The sequence below is a fragment of the Leptodactylus fuscus genome, chromosome 1, assembly GCF_031893055.1.
Source record: "Leptodactylus fuscus isolate aLepFus1 chromosome 1, aLepFus1.hap2, whole genome shotgun sequence".
Taxonomy (NCBI): domain Eukaryota; kingdom Metazoa; phylum Chordata; class Amphibia; order Anura; family Leptodactylidae; genus Leptodactylus; species Leptodactylus fuscus.
This window is the reverse complement of record NC_134265.1, coordinates 75,525,148-75,536,470: the sequence shown is the minus strand read 5'-3', so window position 1 is coordinate 75,536,470 and position 11,323 is coordinate 75,525,148. Positions and strand designations below refer to the sequence as shown.

At 40.8% G+C, this 11,323-nt stretch overlaps 1 protein-coding gene across 1 annotated transcript in view; it reads left to right on the top strand.

The window, feature by feature from the left end:
* Positions 1 to 527: 527 nt before the first annotated feature.
* Positions 528 to 11,323, top strand: part of TRIM36 (tripartite motif containing 36) — a 49,694-nt gene continuing 38,898 nt past the window's right edge. Inside the window, exon 1 of the mRNA XM_075272246.1 lies at positions 528 to 599. Coding sequence (XP_075128347.1) covers positions 528 to 599 — 72 coding nt within the window. The remainder of the gene's footprint in view (positions 600 to 11,323) is intronic.

The following is an 11,323-nucleotide window of genomic DNA, read 5'->3' as shown; positions in this document are numbered from 1 at the left end:
TTCATTCACAGCCAGGAGGCTTGCTAAAATAATCATAATGTAATGTCTTCTATGTAAGTTATTCTTTGGGTTGGTTCTATAGAAGTCAATGCTTTATTTTTAAATCACTTTCTACAATATGTGATATTTGTAGTACAGGGCAGCCCATGCTTTGGGTTGTGTAAATGACCCCTCCTGCCCCTGCTATGGTCAGTGCACAGACTGACCCTCTTGTAAGTGTGAAGTGCTGCTGGGTTTCTGCAGGAGGAGGAGGAGGAGGAGGAGGAGGAGTGCTGTGTAATGGGCGGTGTTGTTCTTTGCATAGCTTCAGTATCTCTCATAAAATTTTCACAACATAAACACAGCCTATCAGATTTATTCTCCTTATTTTTCCATGAGCTCTTCTCAGTAACAGCTAAGCCTTCATCAGTTCACAACCAGAGCAAGTTTCTTTGTTGGGCTCAGTATCTCTTATCAAACTTGGCTGCAGCTGTTCCAAGCATTCATGTGCTGAAGACACAAGGGAATTTTCTTCTGTTTGCAAGATGATGGTTACAATGAATGGGTCGGAAGAAATCCATCAGTTTGGCTTTATTGTGGACACAATCTCTTCCAGCCAGGTAAGAGTTAAGGAACAGCGATGACATTGTTATTTCATACAGATGTAGTTGCTATTTTATTATTTATGATTCTCATTATTTGTATAGCGCCAACATATTCCACAGCCCTGTACCCATCACAGACATGGGTTTTTGGGGATTATGCAGTGGCTGTCAGAAAATTTACATAATGTGATAATCTTTAAAGTGTCTTACAGTCTCTAAAATTATAGCTAGTTTAGATCCATTAATAAAAAAAAATGCACCCTTGCCACACCCCAGCCTAAAGTAAATTTTTTTGAAAGGTCATAAATTTCACTAGAAAAAAATTCTCTGCTATATATATATATATATATATATATATATATATATATATATATATATATAAATATATAAATTTTTCCTGTTGCATACATAGTTTCAACATATTCAATGTTGCAATAGAGTATATAATTATTCATATTCTCACCCCTGTAGAGGTAAGCTCCTTATCTCTAATAAATAGTCATACACTAGAACCAATATCATAGAGGTGGGGGTTGCCAAAGGAAACCCAAACAAAGGGCGAACACCAGACTCCTTGCACATGTTGACTATGGTTGGATGGGAATCCAAGACCCCAGTGCCACCTATCACCTGTGGCGGTTTTCAGTAGCATATTACGCAGTGTCATATTGATAAATCTGTCCCCTAATCCCATGTAATCTTTTTCTCATTGCCAGCTGAGCTCACTATCTAATTTCCTCTTGTGTACTCGCGTATATATACTGGGGTCACTACTATAGAGGACCAAATAGCTGACATCATGACAACAGACAGGACGCCATGCCGATTGATATAATCTATATCACATACACGATTTGAGCTGTATGCTGCACAGAGAATGGGATCTTTGTAGGATTTGTGGGGATCTCTGTGCCAAGTGTCACATCATTGTGAGTCTAGAAGTCACCGATAACTAGTTGTTTGTTCACAGTGATACAATGGTCGAAGTATCACAGCATTTTAGTTGCGTGAAATATTTTGTGTTCTCAGAAATATTATTTGGACATAAATACTAAATTTCACTCACTACTTTAATAATATTTTGCATAGCCAACACGCTCGGTTAGTGTGCTAGCAGCAATGCTTGGGAATATTTTCCTACCAGTGTTGTTTCAGATGACAGGACACATTACATGTGTTCTCATACATCCTGGATAATGGCCTGTCCAGCTTGTCTGACAACTGCTAGCTCCCTGTTTCAGGTCTCTCACTGCTATGCAAAGAAAAGATTCAAAGGTATTTTCGCTTTAGCTTTAACCTTCTGTTTTAGGGCTAATGGTATGTAATATGTAGAGCACAAAAGAGGGAAAAGCTATAGGAAGAGCAATTATAGGGATTGGATCAAGTTTACTCCTGAGATTAATGAGGGGGCGGGGGGGGGGCACATGAATCACATGATCGGAGTTGTTTAGGGATATATGTTACGGCTACATTTAACTCTATTGGCCTGCTGGAGAATAAAGTGTCATCTGTTCATTTAGGGAACATGGGAACGGTGGAGATCTGATTCTGATTCTGGGACACCCACAATTTTATTTTTTTTATGCTTACTTGTATAGCGCCATCATATTCCGCAGCACATTTACAGACATTGTCAGTCACTGTCCCATATAGGGCTCACAATCTACATTCCCTATCAGTATGTCTTTGGAGTGTGGGAAGAAACCAGAGTACCCGGAGGAAACTCACGCACACACGGGGAGAAAATACAAACTCCTTGCGAATGTTGTTCTTGGCAGGATTCAAACCCAGGACTCCAGCGCTGCATCATCTTGTTATCTGAATAGGTGTCAACTTTAAAACTAATAGCAGTACAGGGCAACAAAAGCACACAAAAATGCTCAAAAACTTGAGAAACTCATTTATTGAGAATTTTATACTGTTACCTAAACAGTTTTGCAAAAAAAAAAAAAAAAAAAAACTATAAAGAGCGGCATAGCTATTTATAAAATAGGAGAAATTTGTCACATTTTTTGGTGCAAAATACTCGAGTATATAAGGCAGCTATTTAATGGCATAAGGAAAACTGTCTCTAGCGCACCTATCAAGTACTGCCAAATTTACCTTACCATTGCTACTAAATTTGCTAGCCCTGTACACTGATAAACCTATAAGGCTAGCGACTCAAGCTGACGATATATATTAGAATAATGTTGGCCAAACCTGGTGATACCTGTAGGACCATCCATACGTCCAATGTATATGGGGGGCCTGTAGACACTGCGCCATTGACAGATGTCAGGGAGCAGAAGAATTCAGCTGTTGGATTTCAACATGCTCAATCCTTTTGTTCTTAGAGGCGATAAGTAATGTCTGATAATAGCCTTTTCTCTTTCAGAAGATATGCATGCTTGGTGAAGCCAAGTGTACATGTACAGTATATGGGTTTTTTGGAGAGATAACATAGGCGGACAGCTATCCAAAGTGTATGATCAGGCTACAGCCCCATGTGTGCGAGTCCCATCTGTGGTAAATGGTCTGTGTGTGGGGCTGCACCGAACTCGGCCGTGTGCATAGAACTAACTGCATCATAGTCAGTTATACCGTAGTACGGCGAGCTCCAGAATGGCCCGATTGCTAACATACTTAACTGACAGCTTTATATCCAATTCTGAAATCAGACGAGAATTTGGATCCATCAAAAAGAATACATTCTCATTAATATGTATTTGGCAAGATGAAAAATGTATATTTTGTGTCTGCATTCAGGGAGAACCATTTGTGAATTCTTTGTATGTATTATATATGCATTCCATTGTATCTGGCATATATTATAGAACAGGTTTGCTAAGATAAAGTTGGTTTAACCTTTACAAAAAGATCCTTCTTAAAGATAACGTTGAGACCTCCACCTATTCTACAACTAAGAGAGGTGCGGGATTTAGTGATGTATGATTTCACTTGACTTGGGCTGGAGGTTTCTGTAAGTCAGAGTCTCTGAGTATCATTAATTTTTTGCACTCTGCATAGATACACAAAAAGGCGCCACTCAACTCCGTAGAACAACTACGGTAATTCTCGGACACAGTGGGGGAATCTACAATGAGATTGATGTCAGAAAACTGACATAGAAGTAATACATCTTCCTTAATTTGGGTCAAAGATACACCACTTTTTTGTCTTTTCACCCTGCTCTCTATTTTATGTGACAGAAAGACCTTTGGGGCCCTCTCAGGGTTTGGTGCCGTTAGGGATTGCTTCCTGTGCACCCCCTATAGCTAAAACTGATGCTTAGATGCCAGATTTTGGCAAAATCTTCCAATTGCCTAAACTCTGATTTGTCATGTTCATTTTTTTTTCTCCTGTAGTCAACCTTAGCCACAGATAAGATAAAATAAGATAATCCTTTACTAGTCCCACAATGGGGAAATTTCAGTGATACAGTTTCATAGATGGTACAGTAGTATATAACAAGAGAGAAAAACACATACAAGCTCATGGCAGATAGAGAAATACTAGGAATCATAGCAACTAAAATGAAAAAATACAAAGACACACTGCAGGATCACTTAGTTCTCTGTGCGGAGTGATGTTGATAATATGGCCGACTGCAGTTAAAGGACACGAGGAGGGGGTCATAGCATTTAGATATAACAGGCAGAAACATTTTTTTTTGTAGGGGTAGGGGACATATGCAGGTATCACGATAACATGTGGCAGTTCTTTGGTAGGTGGTGAGATCTCCTGCTCACAGCTGATAGTTTGGTATCTTGCATCAGTACTATTGTTCCTTAACCACAAAAAATGTCCCAAATGTCCTTCATCACAAGCCCTCCTCCTTTCTTCTTACCACTGTGTTCTACTGCCCAAAGAAGTCTGAATCCGTCCAGGTAGACAGGGTGCTGCTCTCTTGCCAAGCTTCCATAAACACATGGGGTAGGTGGGTGATGGTCGGTTCCCAGGCTGTAACAGAGTCCCACGTGTCCACAGTAAAAGACAATAGACAAGTTATGGTGCATTCCATCTTATGACAAGGGTAGGCTTTGTTTTTTTTGTTGATGGTTATGGTACCACAAAGGGCTGGGCACTTAATTGAATAATCTTATTCACCACTTCAAAGAAGCACAATTCAGTTTTTTTTTAATCATAATTGTGATATTGATGTTGTTCTTGTCCCAGAATCTGATATATTCCCACAGTATGCTATTTCTTCACTGTAGTCAATAGTTGGAATCCTGAATTAGATATATCTAACGCCTTCTCACTGTGCCAACTCATTACACTTTATTGTAATTTATTTAAAGCATAACTAAACTTTCAAACAACTTTTGATTCTCTGACAGCATTTGTGCTCTTAAAGAAGAACTTCCGACACCTCCAGCAAGTCCATCTTTTTACATCAATAGGCACTGCTCCACTGATTATGGCACAGTTGGAATTTTTCTCTAGTCCTCACCATTTCTGAGTAGTCAATGCTGTTTGTTTTGGTACGTGGTAAGTTTTTTAGACTCAGGAGGGCGGTATCAGGCAGGAGCAGACAAGGGGTGTGACTCTGAGCTCTGTCTGACACTGGCTGCCTCTGATTGGAGCTCTGAGTCATGCCCCCATCTGACACCGCCCTTCTGACATTACACGTCAGGCATCAGAACTACCTGTGCTTGTTGCTCAGGAATGGTGGAGGCTAGAGAAAAAATCCAACTGTGCCAGAATCAGTGGAGTGACACCTACTAACAGATGATAACAACTTGAGGTGGTGATAGGTCACTTTTAATGAATATTGTAATATTCTTTATTAACAGAATTTTCCATAAAATCCTGTGGTGGAATCTACTTCTGTCTTTTTCTGTTATTTGCCTCCCACGGGCTTCCAACTGGAGCATGATTATCAAAGCAGGTAAAATGAGTCTGGTTGGATTCTGTTATATGTTTTATAATGGCCGAGTTATAACTGTTTAAACGGGCCCGTACTCCTGACTCAGATTCCCTGTTTTATGAGAGCCTATACACCGGTAGTGAGAAACCAGAATAATACAGAGAACGGACAAAAGTGGATTTCTGTGCAGGATTTCACGAAGAGGGGCAAAACCTGTTAATAAGGTAAATTACAACATTTATTAATGTCACAAATTCTGGCAGGTCAAAAGTTGTTCAAAAGTTTAGTTACATTTTAAGTGAAAACAAGAAAATCAATATTGAAAATGAGAATAATCTAGTACTAGAACCTAGTATCACCCAAATGTACAATCTGACTGGTTTACATCTAATTTTTATGGTCTGCTTTACTACCTAATATAAACATATGTACAGTATATATAGTGAGGAGCCATGCAGATAACCATTATACGTGAAGGAGAATATCACATAGTATAGGAGAATGGTTATGAAGACATTAAACTATATAAAAAGCTCTTGGGTTGGGTTGCGATTCCACCCGTCTTCCTGCCATTGATTGTTAGAGCATACACTAATGTTATTTTGCTCATGAATATTTAAAGACTGTCTAGTCCTGGGAGAAATGAAATGTGCGTGCATTGTGTTTTGGCATAGATCCCTTTAATTTCTGTCTTCTTCTTTCTGGATCCCAGTGGCCCTGAAAAAAAGGTCTGACCTTAGTACACTTTAAATCAAATTCACTGTGTAAAAATTAGAGAATTGGCATGCCACATTTAAGCCATGTGGCATTATCGGAGGTCAAGGCGATGTACTTATTGAATACAAATATTTTATAAACCTGATGGTTTATAAAATCATGGCCGCAAAATAGCGTCACGCGGCACTTTACTCCGTGTGAACTCACCCTTACAAGCAGGGAGGATAATTGTGCTGTAATAGTTAAGCAGAACACCTAGTTAGTTCTTATCCCCAGAAAGTACTATTCGTGTCATTTGCTTTTCTTGTTTTATGAGTGTATGTTTTTTACAAACATGCTGAAAATCCCCTTTTCTACATTGATACCCTATGCAAAAATCACCGTAACTTTAGATAGATAAATTCCTATAAACATATGTCACTGAAAGGGGATTTGACTTATCCACCAAAGGAAAGGAATATATAAAACTTTACTTTTATTAGATACTCTAAAACATATAACAAAATGTTTAAAACATATCCTACACCATAACCCGCTGTGTGATGACAGGTAAGTGTATAAGGAGGAGAGCTGGAAGCGCTATCTCTGTTGCGCCCTATTTCAATCCTGTCTCTACCTCCCTCATCCAATACACGATGTGCACCAATGGTGGATGGTGCACATCGTGTATTGGATGAGGGAGGTAGAGACAGGATTGAAATAGGGCGCAACAGAGATAGCGCTTCCAGCTCTCCTCCTTATACACTTACCTGTCATCACACAGCGGGTTATGGTGTAGGATATGTTTTAAACATTTTGTTATATGTTTTAGAGTATCTAATAAAAGTAAAGTTTTATATATTCCTTTCCTTTGGTGGATAAGTCAAATCCCCTTTCAGTGACATACATTGATACCCTCATTTATAAATCCTAATAGGGCACATAGATGTCATAGAGGGTGTATCACCACTTGACACTCTTTCCATTAGCCCAAATGGACAACCGCAAACAAAAAGAAATTGATCTTTGGCTGACCTCAATCCTAAATCATGAGAAAACCAATTTGCCTGGAAACGCAGCATCTTTGGGCATTGCGGAAACGCAGCCGAAAAAAAACGTTGCGTTTTACAGTACCAGCATAGTGAATGCAATTTTGTCTAATCCTAGCCCCACACTGCGGAAAAAAATGCTGCGGAAACGCTGAGTTTTTCCCTCCATAGATTTCTATGGAGAGTGTGAAAACCGCAGCATGATAAATGTGTTGCGGAAACTCCGCAGAAGCGCCGTGGAAAAGCATCAAAATCTGCAGACAAAAACTCAGTGTTTTGCTTTGTTGAGGCTAAGGCCCCACAGGCCAGAAGCGCCGTGCTAAAGCGCTGCGGGAACAACCGCGGCGTGAACACATTGTGGTTCTTCCTGTAGCGCTTTGAACAGAAAGTTCACAGAGTTTCCTCTGCAGACTTTCTGTTACAATCATATATATGGGAAAGCCGCCGGCGTTTCTGTACTGTAGATATAATTGACATGCTGCGATTTTCAAAACCGCAACGATTTATTCCACAAAGTGGGAAAGGAATTTGCATGATTCCCATCCACTTTGCAAGTAATGTAAAACGCCGCTGGCCAAATTGCGGCGTTTCCGGCCTAAATAGCAGAGGACCATAATTCCTTAGGATTTTTAACATAGCCTTTCAATTACCTTTATTGCACATAAGAAATTCGAGCAAAAACGCGATGAAAAACTCAACAGAAAACTCATATGAATTTCCGCAACACAAAACCTTTTTTCTCGACAGAAAAGGCAGCATTTTCTCTGCGTTTTTTTACGCTGCGTTTCCACCCAGTGGGGCCTTAAGCCTAAGAATATACATTATTATAAACCATGAAAACAGGGACATATTTCTGCATGTACCCTGATGCATTTAGCTCATACAAGATTGTGTCTACACTGGGCAAAATTGTAGCAAATTCTAGGTCAGATGGAAATCTTTGGGTAATTGTCACCAGGTTTGTACAGCGTTGTTTCATGTATGAACTGCATGTGGTTTCTCAATGTAGTAATGCTTATCATGTTACTGTCCATTTTACCTCCATGTTAATGGCCATTAAATCGCACACCCCTAGTTTACTAGTTGATATCACGCTGGTAAAATACACAGTAGCATCTGTTAGATATTATTGCAATTTTAAAACCGTATGCAGTTCTTCAGTAAAATTCGCTGTATAAACCAAGCCTAAATTTTCATGAGATCGCAGTTGCATAAAGTAAGATCAGGCAGAATAAATCAGTGCAGACTGTAGACCAGAAAAGAGCTGAGTTACAGGAATGTCATATAAACTGCCTTAAAGGGGTATTCCCACGTCGCATACTCACCAGTCTTCGTTGCTGTAAAATCTTCTGTCTTCCTGCTTTGTTGCGTCATTGTTGGGCGGGGTCACATATGCAAAGCCAGCGGCGAGATGCCGCTGGCCCTGCGTGCACACTCATAGATGGTGAGACCAGTCTAGCCTTCACAATGCCAATACAGACCCGGCATCCGCTGTAATAGAGTGGCGGATGCTGGGGAGAGTTAGACGCTGGCACAGGTGCCTACAACATCGCTATGCTCCTGCCCTGCATGAAGCCAGCAGCGGCAGGAGTGATGCTGTTATTCCGCTCCTCCGCTCCCCCCCCCCCCCGGAATAGCAGCATCGCTCCTGCCGCTGCTGGCTTCACCTGTGCCGGCGTCTAACCCTCCCCGGCATCCGCCTCTCTATTACAGCGGATGCCGGGTCTGTATTGGTGGCCCCTTCCCCCCAAAGGGTAAACTACACCCCCCCAGGCTCGCTCCCATGCACTTAGCCCCTCCTCCCTCCCCCCTCAGTGCAGCAGATACATCACTTGACTTATGACCAGATAAGTCAAGGGATGTGTCAAAAAGAAAAAATGAATAAAGTAAGATAGTGGACAAACTAAGCAGCTTTGCTGAAGCAGTGTATTTAGGAAAAGTCTTACATTCACATTAACAAGCAGTATAGATAGGATCCTTGTGATGGGACAACCCCTTTAAGGCCAGGGCCCCACGGGCTGGAAGCGCAGCATTTTGTCCGCGGTGGAAACGCCGCTGGAAAAATTGCAGCGTTTTACAGTATCTGCAAAGTGGATGGGATTCATGTGAAGGCCCCATGTAGCGTCCTGCAGCAAAAAAGCGTTGCAGGAAAAACTGCAGTGGCAACACATCATGGTTTTTCTCACAGTGCTTTTCACAGAAAGTCCGCAGAGGTTTTCTCTGTGGATTTTCTGCTTCCATCATACCTATATGGTAAACTGGTGTTTCTGTACGTATAATGGACATACTGCGATTTCCAAAACCGCAACGGTTTTGGAAATCGAAGCTTGTCCATTGTGGGGATGAGATTCTCTAGAATCCCATCCACTATACAGTGACCATAAAATGCGGCATTTTTTTTTATCTCACGCCTCATGTTGCAGAAAAGTAGCTTTATGTGCTGTAGATTTTGCTGTAATTTTTTTTTTTAGCCAAAGCCAAGAGTATCTACAAGTGGACTGGAAAATATATAGGAAACTCTTCTACTTCTCCCTTCTCCTCAATCTACGCCTGGCTTTAGCTAAAAAAAAAAACAGTAAAATCTGCAAGAAAAAATGCTACTTTTCTGCAACGTGTGGCCTCGGCCTAAAGAAATTTTGTCATGAGCTCACATAGGACTTATTTTCTATCTTCATCATGCTCTTTCTTTTCCCATTTACTTAAATCAGTAAAAACAGTCATATATGGGGTTTTGCTTGTATTTTTCAATAGGAAACCTGTCATATATTGGAATGAATATACCCGCTATAAAGTTATCACATAATAAGAAAATAATTGTATAATATGACGTAATAAAACAACTCAGCACTGAGAAGTAGAAAAGTAATGACGGTAATACTGTGTAATTTTGGGAATCCTGGTGAGAATCCTAGGAATGCCATGACTGCAGGGTCACCCCTTCACCATATTCACACCCTTTGTCTATCATCAGAGCATGATTCCATTCATTGAACATTTTCTCACATTGATTACCAATGGGAAAAATGTGGTGTGAATAGGACAGAAGCAGATGTGTCCCATCCCCCACTCCTGCAACTCATAGGCTTCAATGTGTCAAAAATCTCCAACTAGTGGAAATATCCTTATATAAATAAATACTACAGTGTACATCATTAAGAATAGAGCAAACATAAAAGGAATATCTTATTGTAGTTACAAAAGGAAAGAACAAACAAAGTGCACTGCAACACACCCATATAAGTAAACAGCGCGTCTGCTTCAATCCGGTACTGGCAAAGAAAAGGTGGATTCACTCTTTAGTACTGTACTTGAGAGCACCAAAGGAAGTGAAATATAACCAAAGAACTGCAGAGTCAGCTTTATTTATTTATATGCTATTATAGCACCAATATACAGTATTTTGCAGTGCTGTATATGTTAGGGCTAAGACTGCTTTCACACAGAGTAACGCTCCCGTCATTCTGACACGTAAACACGTGTCAAAGTGAGCGCTGTAAAACAGAATCCCATTAACTTCAATGGGTGCCGTCTTATGTGTGCTACACATTGAAATCAATGGGATTGTGTTTTACAGCGGTCACTTTGACACGTGTTTTCTCAAAAAACTGCCTCCCATTGAATTCAATTGGGTTCCTTTTCCCGTGAGCGATTTGTTTGTGCTTGCGAAAAAAAAGAAGCGAGCTGCCCTTTCTTCAGGCGGATTCCACGGCTGATTCAGCCGCAGACGTCTACCTCGCAACACTCCCTCCCGACTAGGCCCATTCATTTGGGCCTAATCCAGAGCGGAATGCCACAACTGGATGCCGGTGCACTGCATCGGCATCCAGTCGTGGATAACCTCAAAATCAGGTCCAAAAAACTATGTGTGAGCTTACCCAAAAAAGAACCTTTCACCACCTCCACCAGCTTCTCTACTGCCTCCACCAGCTTCTCCACCTCTTCCAGCAGCTTCTTAACAACCTACTAACAAGTGCTGCTTCACAGATTCTGGCACTGCCTCTAGTCCCATGGTTTGATGGTTTGAGAAATCAGTACAGTTAGTTTTGGTGTCTGATATGTTAACTAGACTCTCTAAGGTCAAGAGGGTGGTCACAGGCAGCAGCAGGAAAAGGGATGAGATTCTGAGTCCTGACACTCTCTGC